The 16,036-nt window shown below is 37.4% G+C and overlaps 5 protein-coding genes across 5 annotated transcripts; 1 reads left to right on the top strand and 4 right to left on the bottom strand.

Annotated features, from left to right (window-relative positions):
• Nucleotides 1-101: 101 nt before the first annotated feature.
• Nucleotides 102-3,032, bottom strand: LOC124200911 (venom carboxylesterase-6-like). Its single transcript, XM_046597282.1, has 11 exons — nt 2,740-3,032; nt 2,510-2,647; nt 2,263-2,437; nt 2,102-2,171; nt 1,727-1,842; nt 1,444-1,643; nt 1,193-1,355; nt 943-1,118; nt 703-856; nt 470-596; nt 102-403 (listed from the first exon to the last, which is right to left on the bottom strand). Exons 1-11 carry the CDS (start codon nt 2,962-2,964, stop codon nt 247-249), a joined length of 1,701 nt encoding a protein of 566 aa, XP_046453238.1. The 5' UTR covers nt 2,965-3,032; the 3' UTR covers nt 102-246.
• A 2,103-nt stretch (nt 3,033-5,135) lies between these two features.
• On the bottom strand, nt 5,136-6,997 carry LOC124200530 (esterase FE4-like; the record flags this gene model as incomplete). Its single annotated transcript, XM_046596801.1, has 8 exons — nt 6,872-6,997; nt 6,650-6,817; nt 6,376-6,544; nt 6,187-6,256; nt 5,898-6,013; nt 5,615-5,814; nt 5,392-5,554; nt 5,136-5,317 (listed from the first exon to the last, which is right to left on the bottom strand). Coding segments are annotated over exons 1-8 (1,194 nt in total), but the record flags the coding sequence as incomplete, so codon positions are not given.
• A 341-nt stretch (nt 6,998-7,338) lies between these two features.
• Nucleotides 7,339-8,706, bottom strand: LOC124199521. Its single transcript, XM_046595351.1, has 3 exons — nt 8,604-8,706; nt 8,186-8,395; nt 7,339-8,090 (listed from the first exon to the last, which is right to left on the bottom strand). Exons 1-3 carry the CDS (start codon nt 8,622-8,624, stop codon nt 7,689-7,691), a joined length of 633 nt encoding a protein of 210 aa, XP_046451307.1. The 5' UTR covers nt 8,625-8,706; the 3' UTR covers nt 7,339-7,688.
• A 1,976-nt stretch (nt 8,707-10,682) lies between these two features.
• LOC124199448 lies at nt 10,683-11,629 on the bottom strand. Its single transcript, XM_046595265.1, has 2 exons — nt 11,472-11,629; nt 10,683-11,281 (listed from the first exon to the last, which is right to left on the bottom strand). The coding sequence occupies exons 1-2, from the start codon at nt 11,557-11,559 to the stop codon at nt 10,857-10,859; spliced, it is 513 nt and encodes a 170-aa protein (XP_046451221.1). The 5' UTR covers nt 11,560-11,629; the 3' UTR covers nt 10,683-10,856.
• A 1,374-nt stretch (nt 11,630-13,003) lies between these two features.
• Nucleotides 13,004-14,271, top strand: LOC124199250 (methyltransferase-like protein 7A). The gene is made up of 3 exons (XM_046594997.1): nt 13,004-13,198; nt 13,282-13,696; nt 13,756-14,271. Exons 1-3 carry the CDS (start codon nt 13,092-13,094, stop codon nt 14,023-14,025), a joined length of 792 nt encoding a protein of 263 aa, XP_046450953.1. The 5' UTR covers nt 13,004-13,091; the 3' UTR covers nt 14,026-14,271.
• The last annotated feature ends 1,765 nt before the right edge of the window (nt 14,272-16,036 follow it).

Raw genomic sequence — 16,036 nt, 5'->3', positions numbered from 1 at the left:
CAAGCATTCCATAGCTACTATATAGCTTGAGCAGTTGCTATAACTGACAACTCAATTGTACGTGATTGATTCAATATATCCTTCTGATTTCGGTCCTTGTGTCTCAATGAGGAAGTTAATTGTCTTTATTCGCGAAGTTGTTTAATATCTTGTATATTATTTTTATCTAACCATCTCTCATCATTGCATTTGAGGATAAATAAATTATGAATGCGGTCCTTTTTTTTATAGTTGACGATGCAAAGATTACGAATCTAATAAATCATACCAAAAGGCGAGTTGCGATTCAAAGGGCATCGAATCATTAACTAGTTTAGGACTATGAGCGTTGATTTGGAGATAGCGGGCCTGTTTTTCCGTGGTCGGGAGCCAATCGCCCGGAACGAGATGGCTCTTCGGTACTCTACGATATTTTCAAGATTGAAAAAAAAAAATGATTCCGAAGTCTTAAAACTATCACGAAAATTACCCATCGGTTGCGAATGACGTCCACAGATCCACCAACATGTTGGACACTTTGATGTCGTGCGGATGCTTTGCTAAAGGCAAGCCTGTGCTCGTGAACAACAGCAATAATTCGTCTCCATGAACAACACCTTAATGTTGCAAAATATTCTCTATTTATTTTGTTTTTTGAATATAAGTCCTTAAGCATATGTATTAAGGCTACATACAATAAAGTGTGTTAAAAATAATACGTACCAAAGTCGAACTTAAACGGCAATTGCAACAAGTCACCATAGCCTAGTTTGTGTCTGTATCCGTAGCGATAGTAGTAGATTGGATGGGCACTGTATTTGCTCCATAATTTCACAGATTCGTCGATGGGTTTGAAGAAACCAAAATCCGACGTTAACTATACATGCATACAATTTAAAATGAAAATATTTGAAAGGATGTTTGATAATAAGCCTAGACTATGATAATGCACCGTCTTTTAACCTCTCCGTATTTGATAGCAATTTGCCAACTTCTCGTATTGTTAAAATACTCATGATATGCTTTCTGTGCTATTTCATATCCATCAATGCGTTTCTCCATGCCCAAGGTGTAACGAATACTTTTGATCTGATCTCTTTTATACGCCTTCAGATTGAATCCAGGGAATGATGCCAATGCTTAAACGAGAAATTAAAATCAAGTCTTGCAAAAGAAAATGTGGCAATAAATTTCAGCCCATAGATTTTTTTACTTGCACCAAATAATCCTCCTTCGCTTTCAGTTAGTCCAGCGATTAACGGCACATTGTTGAATTGTCCAAGAGTTATGAGTTTCTCCGGGTCATCAGGAAGAAACGGAGAGGTCCGTTCCTTATCGACTCGTGGTCCAAATGCAACCGGGTACACGCATAGAGCCTATGATGTTTATATAATCCTTTTTTTATGTTACACGTGCATAAGCAATGCGATGAATAATTTATGCTTAAATAAAATTAATACATACAAACCGCATCACGTTTTTTTTCCTATCCATTATAATTTGTCTTGCACTTCTCCTTCTTAGACATTGAAGCAATTGCCGAGAGTCTGAAGTTGGGCAATTCAAATTACTTGCCAAGCTGTTGGTGTATTCTCCTACAGTTTTCTGCAGCGCCCATGGGCATCTGGTGGACCCGGATTGGGCTATTGCTCTATGGAACAACCCTGTAGCGAAAATATTTAAAAAACAAAAGAAATTTTAGATTTTCAGAATGTTTTGAATCAATTTAGGAAAGTGAAAATAAAACCTTTTGAATGGGGTGACAGCATTTGGAACTCTACACTGGCGCCACCGGCGCTTTGCCCAAAAATAGTAACCGAGTCAGGATTACCACCAAAATAACGGATGTTATCTCTCACCCACCTTTCAAAAAATTTGAATCAATTACTATTAGAAGTGATTTCCTATGCTATATTCATAATTTGATTAATTTAGTGCCAAGTGAAATTTCAGAGCTTATTCTCTTACAATAGAGGAAAATGTGCTTTAGCACCAATATTTGAAAACCCAGTCAGACCATTACATTCAAATGCGATGTGAGCAGGTCTAGGATATGTCGCTATATATAATAAATATGGTCAAGAGTACAGCTATAATACCGGTTAATACGTTTTCTACGTACTTCAGACCTAAGGACTGGTCGAGAAGTCCATAGTTCCCTGGGGCTTCAGTATCTTCTGTGCTCAAGAAACCTGTTCGCATATATAAAGTCTAACTTTAATAAACATATACATATCATGCTAGAAGACACAGAATCGCTCTCTTCAGAGTTGCATTGATTACCAAAAGCCCCTAGACGGTAATTGAGGGTGACCAAGACGACATCTCGATTGAGTATGTAGCCAGGGGCAGGGCCAGCATTTCCATCGTATCCGCCGGAATTCCCACTGCCCATTGTGAAACCTCCTCCGTGAATCCACACCATGACCGGCAATGAAGCAGTATCAGTTGACGTAACCTCATCAATTCAATAATTGGCACTTTTAGTACATAGATTATTCATTGATTCTGAGCTTTCCCCATTTCTTACGACTGGTGTAAAGACATTCAGCTTCAGACAATCTTCATTTCCCATAATTTTGAACAGTATGCAATCGATCTGAACGCAAGGAGATCCTTCTTGGTTGGCGTTTAACACTCCCGTCCATGGTTTCACTGGAATGGGGTCCTTAATTAACAAAAACAAAAATAATAAAAGATTTGATCACAAGAGGTTTAGACGTAAGGTGAATTCAGGGAATAAAATGAATAACTGCCTACCCTGAAACGTAACTCTCCAACTGGCGGTAGGGCATAAGGAATGCCTCTGAAAGCGTGAAACTTCCGACCGGTCGTCGTCACTGCCACAAAACCGCGAAGTTGGCCAAGACTGGGGAGGTTCACGATAGGTCGCTCTTGTCTTATCGCTTGGCACAGTGATGACATCAAACAGCAGCAACAACAGTGGATCAAGATCAGGCACACACGGAATAATAAGCGTTCCATTTGACAGCGCCAGCTGATGTGGAGCTACCTATCACCAAGGGATGAATTTCACTTGTGGCCGAGAAATGATATACGCGGAGTATATCCTACATAGAATAATACCGTTATGTGACACGTATAGGATTGGATGATTCCAATAAACACCTTAATTTCACAAACCGGTTGATGCCTTCATTTTTTTGGCATCTTATATAAGTATAGTTGGCTCGCTTGTTTTGCTGTGTTTTTATATTCTCGCCGACGATGGATCAAAAGAAATAACAAGATCAAGACCTTAGGCTAATAGATATTTATTTGATTTTTTTTTGTTGTATAGCTAGAAAAAAGTTAGACGTTGTGATGGACAGATGGTTGAAATAATGCTGCGGTCCTTTTTACAAATTCAAAAAGTACTGTCGTCCAAAAAGTACATAACGCATTTTTAATAAAGTGTTTAGATATTTTTCTGCAGCAGCCGAATCAAAAGACGGTTTGGAATAGCGCTGTTGATGGCTTGGAAACAGACAAAACTCGGCCGGTTCAGTTTGAACTTCATCGTTTTTGTTTTTATCGTCGAAATCTGCATAATCTGGCTCCAATTCGCTGTTGGCGGTTTCTTCTGATTTGTACTGTTACTGAGTAGGATCGTAATAATACGCTTGGTTTTAATGTACTATATATTGCTACCAGCACCATATTTCCCCATGGTTTTATAATCAAAATAGCTGCCATCACCCACAGCGCTTTCGTGAGTATTGCTCTACTTGACCTGATGAAATTATGCCTTAGTTAATCAATAAAATAAAATGACGTTTTCACATTTCATAATATTGAATTGACCCATTTATCTGGGCGAATACGCGCGCACTTGTACATTTTCGCTTGGCATACAGCAATATCAAACAGCAATAATAAAAGTTAATTAAAATCAGGAAGAAGCTGCATGATCAAGCGCGTTCCATTTAATAGTGGAGCTTTGCAGCAAAGTGCTGGTGCAAATTTTCAATGGTTGGGAAAGGTTATATACGCGGAATATATGTGTTTTATAGTACCGTTATCATGTGAGGAGTGCTGCTGATGATTGAACCTATAACACGTTATAATATTACAAACAAGTTTATTATGCCATTACATTTTTTGCATCGCGCCATAGCTCGCTTTTGGTGCGGTTGTTGTCGGAATGAATAACGAACCATGCTGATTGAATAATGGAGCAGAAATAACATTTATTCTGCTGGTATTCGTCTTGATATAAGGAAATTGTTTCAATTCGTATGGCGTTGCATTTTTTTTTTTGGTTTATACTTGGTTTATACTTTTTGAAAAATGATAAGAACCAAGTTTAAAATTCACAATATGTTCGGCCATAATATAATTAATAAAACTAACATAACAATAATATCTCTCCCCTCGTTTAAGGTGGTTTAAGGGTACGTGCAATCCTCTTTTAGTAGCCTATGCAAAGATTACGAATCTAATAAATCATACCAGAAGGCGAGTTGCGATTCAAAGGGCATCGAATCATTAACTAGTTTAGGACTTTGGGCGTTGATTTGGAGATAGCGGGTCTGTTTTTCCGTGGTCGGGAGCCAATTGCCCGGAACGAGATTGCTCTTCGGTACTCTACGACGTTTTCAAGATTGAAAAAAAAATGATTCTGAAGTCTTAAAACTATATCAAGAAAATTACCCATCGGTTGCGAATGACGTCCACAGATCCACCAACATGATGGACACTTTGATGTCGCGCGGATGCTTTGCTAAGGGCGATCCTATGCTTGTAAACATCAGCAATAATTCATCGGTATGAACAACACCTTTAAAAATACAATGTAATAATAATAACGTAAAATAATTTATTAAAAGGAGATATGTTTCAGATTTTTGCCGTTTTAATTCGTCAGTTGAACTCGTTGTTTCACACCACACTATTTCATATAGATGACGTACCAAAGTCGATCTTAAAAGGCAATTCCAACAAATTAGCTAAGCCTAGTTTGTGTCGATATCCGTAGCGATAGTAGTAGATTGGATGGGCACTGTATTTGCTCAATAATTTCACAGATTCGTCGATGGGTTTGAAGAAACCAAAATCCGACGTTAACTACACAGCATTTCATTTTGAATAGGAATATTTGAAAGAATGTAAATATAAAACGTGATAGTTATAAAGTGCAATCACTGACTTTTTACCTCTGCATACTGGGTAGGAATTTTGCAACTTCTCTTATTGTTGCTGATAAAATACTCATGATATGCTTTCTGTGCTATTTCATATCCGTCCTCGCGTTTCTCCATGCCCAAGGTGTAACGAATACTTTTGATCTGATCTCTTTTATACGCCTTCAGATTGAATCCAGGGAATGATGCCAATGCTTAAACGAGAAATTAAAATCAAGTCTTGCAAAAGAAAATGTGGCAATAAATTTCAGCCCATAGATTTTTTTACTTGCACCAAATAATCCTCCTTCGCTTTCAGTTAGTCCAGCGATTAACGGCACATTGTTGAATTGTCCAAGAGTTATGAGTTTCTCCGGGTCATCAGGAAGAAACGGAGAGGTCCGTTCCTTATCGACTCGTGGTCCAAATGCAACCGGCCACAAACATAAAGCCTAAATGTTTAATCTGATGTCAGCGCGCGCAATAATCATTAAAACAAGATTGATACATACAAATCGCATTACGTATTTCTTCCTATCCATTATAATTTGTCTGGCACTTCTCCTTCTTAGACATTGAAGCAATTGCCGAGAGTCTGAAGTTGGGCAATTCAAATTGCTTGCCAGGCTGTGGGTGTATTCTCCCACAGTTTTCTGCAGCGCCCATGGGCATCTGGTGGACCCGGATTGGGCTATTGCTCTATGGAACAACCCTGTAGCGAAAATATTTAAAAAACAAAAGAAATTTTAGATTTTCAGAATGTTTTGAATCAATTTAGGAAAGTGAAAATAAAACCTTTAGAATGGGGTGACAGCATTTGGAACTCTACACTGGCGCCACCGGCGCTTTGCCCAAAAATAGTAACCGAATCAGGATTACCACCAAAATAACGGATGTTATCTCTCACCCACCTTTCAAAAAATTTAAATCAATAACTGGAAGTTTTTTCCTGCTATTATTTTTTATTTATAGTTAATTTTGCGCCAAGGTAAATAAATTTATGGGATTTTATTATCTTAAGGGAGAAGGTTTTAGCGCCAAATTTGAAAACTATTCGTTAATAGCCTATACGTATTTTACGTACCTCAGAGCTAAGGACTGGTCGAGAAGTCCATAGTTCCCTGGGGCTTCAGTATCATCTGTGCTCAAGAAACCTGTTCGTATAACGTCTATATTATAGCTATAATATAAAATATACATCTGTGATAAATATATAGGATCGCGCCCCGTATATAAGAAACATAATCATGCACTCAGTGCTACTGACATTTACCAAAAGCCCCTAAACGGTAATTGAGGGTGACCAAGACGACATCACGATTGAGTATGTAGCCAGGACCATATAAATCCGAGACAGATCCGGAATTTCCATTGCCTACTGTAAAACCTCCTCCGTGAATCCACACCATGACCGGCAAAGAAACAACATCAGTTGACGTAACCTGTAATATAATAAATAAATTCAAACTTGTACTATTTGACTCGATCATTTATGAACTTGCCAATTTTTGAATTTCTATAGATTTTATAAAATTCTCATTTCTTACGATTGCTGGTGTGTAGACATTCAGCACCAGACAATCTTCATTTCCAATCATCTTGAATAAAATGCTATCGAGCTGAACGCAAGGAGAGCCTTCGTGGATGGCGTTCAAGACTCCGGCCCATGGTTTGACAGGAATGGGGTCCTTTTCATTCATGGATACAAATGTTTTCTATATAATACTGTGTATATAAGGTACATAAGACTTACATTTTTAAATACCTACCTTGAAACGCAGCTCTCCGACCGGCGGCTGGGCATAAGGAATGCCTCTGAAAGCGTAAATTCCCTTATCAGTTGACGATTTTGTCTGTGATCCGAGGAGTAGACCAAGTTTGGGGATGTTCACCATTGGTCGCAACTGTATTATTAATTCCGCTTGGCATGGCTCAATCAAGCAGCAACAGTTAATTAAGATCAGGGAGATACTGACAAAGCGTTCCATTTGATAGTAGGGCTTTGCAGCAGAGTGATGAATCTCGCTGGTCGGGAAATGTTGCGCGGAATATCTTTACGGCGAACACAACATATATACTATATATAGCCTACAACAAATAAGCGACGAGGTGTGCATGAACTGCATAACACGTTATTCTATAGCACAAACCAGTTTTACTATCGTTTTTCTATGTGTTGAAATTTGAATCAAGCTATTAGATCGCTGTTTTTTTGGGTGTGTTTATTCTTGGAAATAATAAGCAAAACAAACAAATGATTGATGGGATCAAAAAATAAAATAATAACAAGATCAAATCCTTAGACAATATTCATCATTTTTTTCCGTTTTAGCAGCGAGACCAGTTATATACGCTGCCGTAAGCAGTAAGGGTTGAAATTGCAGAAAAAAGTATGCAAATTAAGGAAAGTCCTAAAGTATAATAACGGCTGTTGTAACGCCTCAAATAGATTTATAAAAATTAGATGAAAAAAACGTATTGTAGGCCTATAGATAACAACTCCAAGGTGCAATGCTATCGGTATTTCTTGAGATCATTCAGGGCGCGTAACAATCAGAAAAATACGCCCCGTGCTGTGTATGATGGTTATTGAGGCTCTACTAAGGAGTAGACGTTAAGTAGATGTTGGGCGATGGAGAGAGTGGGCAGCCGGAAAAGCGTTTCAATATTCTTCTTTGGCAGCTGCTGAACCAAAGCAGAGGCAACAACAGCTGATGCGAGAGCTGATGATGGTGGCTTGCTGATGGAATCAAATAACTCGGGCTCATCAGTTTGAACTTCATCGTTTCTATCGTCGAAATCTGCATAATCTGGCTCCAATTCGCTGTTGCTGGCCGTTTCTTCTGATTTGTAATACTCGGGTTGGTATTGATGCTGATGAGCGATGGGCTCGTAATAATTGGCCCTAATAGTGATGCTTTCACGATTGCCATGGTTATAATCAAAATAGCTGCTACCCATACCTTCGTGAGTGTCGCTCCACTTGATCTGATATAATATACGAAAAGTTATTATGAATATTGAAGTAATAAGATAATAAGACATAAGATTTAAAGTTAAACTTTTTTGCGGTTTCATAATACCTTGGCTAGGAAGTTGCCGTCTTTGACTAGCTGGTGGCGCGAAATCTGATGTTCGGGACTGCCACGATTGAAAGCAAATTCGTACTGATGCTCGGCTGGGATATTGACGTATTGGAAGTTATTGATTTGTCCTGTTGCTGGTATAGCTAATATAGCATTCGACTTTACAGGTAGCACCACCCTTGTCCAGCCGGCAACGCAAATGAAAACCTTTTCAATTATATCCAGAATATTTAACTAATATACACATACATAGAGTGCACGAAGCTATACATAGGCCTATATTATAAGAATAAAAAACTATATATTTAATTTTTAAAATCTATTGTATATCTAGACTAAATTTTTATATGTATAAAAATCGCGGATAATCCTTTCCATACTGTGCAAATAAACCAATATTTCCAGCATAACTTACCGAAATGTATTGGATATTCATGTCTGAATAGTGCTGCACGTGATGACGCTCCGAATTCAGACACTGCAATGCACTGTAAGAAAAACTACCACTCTCATATATTTATATATGGACAGGAGCCCATCACATAGCTCTGAATTCAAGAGAGCTTCTCAGTGAATAAAACAATGTACAGTATACTTCTCGGCTGCATTGTGCATGTATATTATAGGAGACCTCAAATAATATTTTCATGATTGACACAATGGATGGATGGATGGATTTACGGTAAAGTGTGGTTGGTTTTTCCTACCCCAATTAATCTAGTGTATGACGTTTACTGTAATACGTAGCCATCAACGTTATGTCATAATAACGGATAATAGGCCTATACCTGCATGTACTGTATCAGACAAAAAAAAGTCTTGGGACATATATTATAGACCTCATCGATATGGAAACATTTGTATATATATTCCTTTATATTATCTCGTATATAACGCCAATCTTATAAATTACATGCGATAGGCCTACTTTGCCTTTTAATTGTTTATGTGTTATAAATATTATCAAATGTATAAATAAATCACATATCATGAAAACTAAATCAATCATTCATGAAGCATTATTAGGATTAGGAAAACGAAAAAGAGTGTCGAAACTTGGCTGCTGCTGCTGAGTCGTATCTTGTGTGATGTCGTGTGTCGCAGCTGGCTTGCTATCATATGCAGGCTTAATAAAGCTAGGAGTATGATATTCGGGTGCTGCTGTGTATTCAGCCGAAGAGCTGCCGTGGTTGTAATCAAAATAATGACTACCTATTCCTTCATAACTATCGCTCCATTCGACCTAAGATCAAATTATGATGAATATATAACTGAAGATGCGTGATTTACGGTGATTTAGTAATATAACACAAATAATTCTATATAAATGTTCTATAAGGATAGTAAGATCTTAAATAGTAGATCATAAATATAGATAAACCTTAGAGCGGAAATTTCCATTTTTGAATTGCTCATGGCGCGATATTTGATGAGTGGGACTTCCGCGATTGAACCCGAATTCATACTGAAGGAATGCGGGGGAATTCAAATATTGAAAATATCCTTGCTGATCTTCTTGAGACTGCTGCTGTCGGATGTTTGACTGTGTTCCAGATGCTGTCAGGCTCGTCAGAAGTGAACACAACGTCTGTTTCATTCAGTATAGATTCAATAAATAGCCGAGTGTCAAACAACTAGCAGTTATTGACAATTTTGATTTATATTACTCACCAGTATTACATAATAGATGCTCATGATGATGTCAAATTGTTCTGCACTGTTAGAAGGATGATGTGTATAGTAAATAAAATCGGATAAGACAACGCCTTTATATATATGCGTGATGGCCTGTATATAACCCTAGGCCCTTGACCACGGCAGATGAAATATATAGCATGAAAATCGAGGGGTCTGTTAATATAATGGTTATTGGTGTGGTCTGGTTTATTCCCCATAGAGTCCAGTAATCGATTGATTGTATCATCTGACATGCCATTCTTCGTTCTTTTCCCCGCCATGCTAATGCGCATTATACATATATTTCGAGTTAGATATTCGAGTAACATTGTGGTCGTGGAATAGCGCGCAATTGAAAGATATGGTTGTGTGGTTTTGATGAACGTTTCAGTTCAATGAGAATAAAACCAAATTATATTACACGTGCGGTATAGATTGAACTTATTTTGCCATATATACACGCTATAGCCGACTAATATTGTATACGCATATGTCCGTTTTTTTTTCTTTTGGTTTTTTAGTTGGATTAGATGGAGAACAAGATACTGACCGTCTGATGCTGGCCAATCCTCGCGATTAAGAGCATATAATAACATTAGGTTTATTGTTTTTATTTTACTGCTACGGTGCTTGTTTCTAAACTAGGTCATAATGGATTATATGCATGGAAAGTCTCACACTACCTACTTGCTCAATTGAAGCGTATAGATACAGTATTAGACAAATGATTCTTTGTTAAATATTATACACAATGGAATATTATTTTAGTTAATATAATTGTATCGTTGATTTTTGTGAGTAAAATTAACGAGAAAAGTGATGGGGAACATTTAATTTTTATTTATCGTGTTTAGTCTAATCCAATTAGAATTTACTGCCAGTATAGTAATACAATAGGGCCTATAAAAAGCAAACTACGTGTTACAAGCTAATAATTAAAAACAGTTATAATATGTTAGAATAAATTAACTGGTTGATTTATGGAAAATGCTTAATAGTTTTGACTGAGCCTAACGTAGAGACATTCTTTCATGCTGATGAGAAAAGCGCGTCGTATAAGATTGATGGGAAACTCCGTGTTGGCTTCTAGAATCACAGAGGAAATGGAGGTCGGGCCCGGCACAATGTAGAAGATGGGAAGAATCAATTCCAACTTGACCCAGAATTTCCCGCGCTGTTTGAATATTTGTTGCAGGATAATCTTGTTGTTGTGCACGTCGGAGACAATGGGGATACCTGTCTCACCATAAGTCTTCTCGTCTTGGGAAAAATAAGTCCTTTGAAAAGTTGAGATCAAGGCCTCTCCTCTCTTGCGGGTTTCCGGGTCGTTTCTGATGTCAATCAGTTGGGCAACTGGTCCGGGATACGGATAATTAGACGAACCACACCTGGCGAATTCTCTCCTGAGACTGAATTCTTTTAAAAAAACAACAAATTATAGTTTAACTGTCCATCATTTATTATAAGGAATAATAAGTTATCATAATGAGAATATATTAGCCTATACTCTATATTGTATCAATAATCGATTAATTGTTTCATAAGATATTATATATATTAGGCTATATTATTCATTAGCTAAAATAAGTAAATGTGAAATCCTTACTCTGCTGATGGTGCTGTTGGTAAGCCTGACATTGGAAAATAAGGAAGCCAAAAATGGTACAGAGCTGGAGCAAGTAGAAGCGCATCATGCTGGACAAAATTAAAGCAATATTAAAGCCAGCAATGTGCTGATGCTGCAGCAAACACCAGTCGAATTATGCCTCTCTATGCTGAACATCCTCTCTTTTAAACTGCTTGTGGGGGTTAGGTCATCCGGTTTCATGGCATCCTTCCAATAATGCTCATCGGTATTCATTCCTATAAACAGTTGCTTCATTTTTTATTTTAGGTATTTCCCAAACCTTGTAACGGAATAAGTCGTTGCTCTTTCCTCATTCGAAGCAAACAGTTAAGGCTATATGTTTCGACGCTGTGGTGATTTTCCAAACTGTTGGCAAAGAAATTTAAAAACAATCGGAACATTATTCGAATAAACATGGAAGATTTCCCAAAATGTTACAGAAGAGTTGCGCTTTACTTTTTATGATTGTGTAATTCTAACTGGTTTCCTTGATGTGTAGGATTATACATTTTGATATACAACGAGTACGAGATTCAATATAATAAAGTGCTTCTTTATTTTCTGTCACAGCGTGCTGCTGTTAACGTTGATTCAATTCCTTATTATATTAATTCGACCTTGTCTTATTTGTATGAGAATTCCACCAATGTTTGTTCCCAGCATGACGAGAGGTATTATAATAACTAGCTAGTCAGTTCTCATGTGTGTTTGTGTCTGAGACAACCAATACATTTGCTGTATACTGGGTTATTCCCAACAGAAATCGACAGCTGATGCTGGAAAAATTCAGCTCACCATTGAAACAACGAAATTATGTGTGGGGTATTCTCAGAGTATAGTCATTGTTTATTGCCGCGCTGCTATAATATTTGAGATTTAAGAAATATACAACCATAGCATCGTATAAATATATATATATATCTTGAGTGGCTATAATACGTTTCCAGGTATACACATGCAGAATCTATATAACCTATATTCTATCACTATGTTGCGAAATTTTGGGAGGGGGTGGGGGAATTCCAATGGCCATTTTCAGGACTTTCTTTTGCAAATGTATCTATACACATAGAAAAGCAGGATGTCCAAGTATTTTATTGGACCATTAAATAGTATCTGGTGCATCATATCTTGTCTTTTCGTTATAAGGACATCACGCATTTCACTTTTTGGTTTCTTTTTGCACGATTATATTTGCTGGTAACTGTTTTTGCACCAGATGTATGTACCAGAGGCGGAAATACTTTCGTCGCCATTTTCCAAAAGTTTTGCAACATTTTGACTTTCCATATTGTTATTGCACCAAGTTTGATATATTGCCTTGAAAAAGACTATAGTATTATATATTACAAATATAAGAGAAAACTATGTTCAATGCCATCTTTATTTTTAGCCAATTTCTTCTAAGACGATACACGATAAATTTTTTATTCAGTAGTCGTGACATTGACAGTGCTGTCCGGACACAGGTTACGCATGTATATATAAGCCGGGGCTCATGTCAGACTTTCGTCACTTGTCATCCACAACAGTAGTAGCCATACCCTCCTGACTAAAGAATCAAAATATTGCAATCCAAGCAATAACTCTATATAAAAAATGTTGGATCATCTTTCAGCATTGTTTTATTCTGCGACCCATTCGTGGATTTACCTTCTTCTTCTAGCATCTACCATAATATTTTTAAACAATTACTCTCGACAATTGTAAGTCGTTTTCACACATTTTCATCACTCTCATCTTTTTTTGGGAATTTATTTGAACTATCCTATTCTTCCGATTCTTCCAGGTTTTTTTTTAAAGCGTATAATACCTTACTTGGCACTTATCATGTGACTTGTCGGGAATTGAAACAGGAACACTTTGATTCGATGAAGAATCACAAATCAGCAGATCCTCGATTGAGGGAAAAGGGAGGACTGAGGATCCTTGAAATCGGACCCGGTCCCGGTTACAATTACGAATTTTATCCGCCCAAAAGTGAAGTGACGGCCGTTGAAGTCAATCCGTTTTTCGAGGAGCAATTCTTCAAGAAACAGGCCGACCATCCGCACATCAACATGGACCGTTTCGTCGTCGGCTTTGCCGAGGACATGAAGGGCGTCCCGGACAACAGCGTTGACATCGTCGTCTCAACTATGGTCCTCTGCTCCGTCGGCAGTGTAGAGGGAGCCCTGAAAGAAATCCACCGGGTATTGGCTCCGGTAGGTTTATTTTAAATCGTTTAAAATAGAAATTTTTAAAAAATATCTTATAACCACAGGGCGGTAAATATTATTTTTGGGAGCACATCATTGAACATGAATACAGATTAGTCCGATACATTCAGAACATTGCTTCTCATCCGTTGTGCATGTACCAATTTGTCTTCGCTGGCTGTAAACTCAACCGGAAAAGCGACGAGGTTATCCAAAGGAACGACTTGGGATTCTCGCACATCGACCAGAAAAGATTCCGAACCCCCCAGAAGAGTGGACTGCACGCCATATGCATTTTTCATAGCTCTCATGTCAAAGGAATCGCCACAAAATAGCAGCAATCGCCTAAAAAGGGAGTCAAGCATTTTCCATTAAAATTCTTGATTCTTCACATTATTTTCTTTTTGAAATTAGCCTAGTTGTCGGATATACTTCACTGTTTCAATTTAGTTATTTTTTAAAATTTTTGTGTGGGTCATTTCGGGGATTCAAATTAGGAATTGGTAATCAACGGAGTTATCTCGGGTTTGCTTTGCATGTTCAAACGGTGCTTATAAAATATACCAAAATTATATATGACAGCCGAATCATACAAATTCTCTGCACCTCGGGCTTCAGAATACTGACCGCTATATTATATGAGAGGGCCTATAGCACGTCCCTCGGTCTAAAGTGAAGGCCAAGAACGCGTAGTTTCGGCTGTCATCCGCCAGAAGCGCGAGGGAGAGGTGATATAAAATGGCTGCTAGGCTGGGTGGGAAACTGCGAGGGGTAGTCGACTCGTGATTTGGGTGTACGAATATTTAAATAAAAATATATTTTTTCATATTTTCTGATATTTTTTATTTTTTCATATTTTTTTCAAATTTTTTATTATTTTTTCATATTTTATATTTTTTCGTATTTTCCCATATTTTTTGGTATTTTCCCATATTTTTCGGTATTTTTCCATATTTTTTCATATTTTTTCATATTTTCTCAAATTTTCTCCATATTTTTCCTTAACTTTTACTATTTTGTGCTAGAAAAGCAAGAAAACTAGCTGCAGCAATCCATATTTAACTCATTTATCTGAGTAGAATGGATTGAAATAGGGAAATGTAAAAAAATTGACAGCGTTCCCAAAATTGGGAAATTTCAGAATGTACTATGATTGAGGTTTTATTGCCAAATAAACATGTCAGTTGCATGACTGATGTTGTTATTAGGTAAGAACTGTCAATTTCAAGTTGTAATAGTCTATATATAGCCTGTAAATACTATTTTTTTAAATTTTCACGCTGTCACTTTTTTCGAGATTTTGTAAATATCTTTTTTTTTTCAAAATAATTTCAAATGGTATCGATTTTAAAGGAAAAACGCTGTTTTCGTAGCTAATGGAGCAGTTACACATCCTGCGTTGCCAGGTCTGGAAATCTCATTTGTGTCCAAATTGGCCAATGAGCGTAAAGCCTCTTTAAAACCCTGTACGATGATTGGCCATTTTGGACACAAATGATATTTCCAGACCTGGCAACGCAGGATGTGTAACTGCTCCATAGCTTTTGTTTCCCAGAAAATTCCCATAGGGCTGTTCGAAATATTTTTCACATTTCGCGGCATCCATCGCGGCAACGCAGCAGTCGTTGGAAGTTTTTATCTGCTAGAGAGCCTCGGGCATGGTGTATTAGTATGGTGGGGGAACTTATGGTTGGAATCGCCGAATCGGCTATCTCGGCTGAAGCCAGTGGTCACCTATGATCAGCGCTGCCTGGTGGACAATTGGGTGAACTATGAGCTATAAACGGTTTGAAAATTTTCTAAGTCCGATTCCACTTTGCTTATGTACTTATAAAGCTAAAATCGTAAAAAATGAGTCAATAACAGTAATTAAGTATTATTTTTCCAGCTTAAATTATTTCAAAATTAATAGACAACAAATATGAAAAAAAGAGAAATTTTGTAATTAGGGTTCGAACTATTCTTCCCTAGAGTTGTAGCTCGTAACGCTAACCACTGCGACAACCGGTTGAAGACTGCACTCGAAAATGTTAAATATATTTACTATTTTACAGACGAATTATTTTGCAAAAGAGGGGGTATTTTGGTTCATAGAGGGCACCGACAATAGGTGACCAGCCCTGCCATTGGCTGTTAAGAATTTTTACTTTTCACTAAGCTCCGCCTCTTGTCCGGAAACTGGCTTCATTCGAGATAGCCGATTCCAACAAAAGTTCCCCCACCAATATATAAAAAAAATTATAAAAAAATTGTTTTGATGTAATCAAGGAATGTATTAGGTATACACGAGTCAAATCATCAATAAGCATTCAGTAATATGCAGAATAAAAGAATTAATGTAAACGA

This window comes from Daphnia pulex, chromosome 8 (genome assembly GCF_021134715.1).
Source record: "Daphnia pulex isolate KAP4 chromosome 8, ASM2113471v1".
Classification (NCBI taxonomy): Eukaryota; Metazoa; Arthropoda; class Branchiopoda; order Diplostraca; family Daphniidae; genus Daphnia; species Daphnia pulex.
The sequence above is the reverse complement of the archived record's forward strand: the minus strand, read 5'-3'. Positions and strand labels throughout refer to the sequence as shown.

Coding starts and splice junctions, on each gene's coding strand:
- LOC124199521 (XM_046595351.1), bottom strand. CDS start 8,624: ATGAATATCCAATACATTTCG. Junction 8,396..8,603: donor TGAATATCCAATACATTTCG/GTAAGTTATGCT, acceptor ATAATTGAAAAG/GTTTTCATTTGCGTTGCCGG. Junction 8,091..8,185: donor ACGGCAACTTCCTAGCCAAG/GTATTATGAAAC, acceptor ATATTATATCAG/ATCAAGTGGAGCGACACTCA.
- LOC124199250 (XM_046594997.1), top strand. CDS start 13,092: ATGTTGGATCATCTTTCAGCATTGTTTTATTCTGCGACCCATTCGTGG. Junction 13,199..13,281: donor AACAATTACTCTCGACAATT/GTAAGTCGTTTT, acceptor CGATTCTTCCAG/GTTTTTTTTTAAAGCGTATA. Junction 13,697..13,755: donor TCCACCGGGTATTGGCTCCG/GTAGGTTTATTT, acceptor TTATAACCACAG/GGCGGTAAATATTATTTTTG.
- LOC124200911 (XM_046597282.1), bottom strand. CDS start 2,964: ATGGAACGCTTATTATTCCGTGTGTGCCTGATCTTGATCCACTGTTGT. Junction 1,356..1,443: donor AAAAAAACGTGATGCGGTTT/GTATGTATTAAT, acceptor TAAACATCATAG/GCTCTATGCGTGTACCCGGT. Junction 597..702: donor GCCGTTTAAGTTCGACTTTG/GTACGTATTATT, acceptor TGCAACATTAAG/GTGTTGTTCATGGAGACGAA.
- LOC124199448 (XM_046595265.1), bottom strand. CDS start 11,559: ATGATGCGCTTCTACTTGCTCCAGCTCTGTACCATTTTTGGCTTCCTT. Junction 11,282..11,471: donor CCAACAGCACCATCAGCAGA/GTAAGGATTTCA, acceptor TTTTTTTAAAAG/AATTCAGTCTCAGGAGAGAA.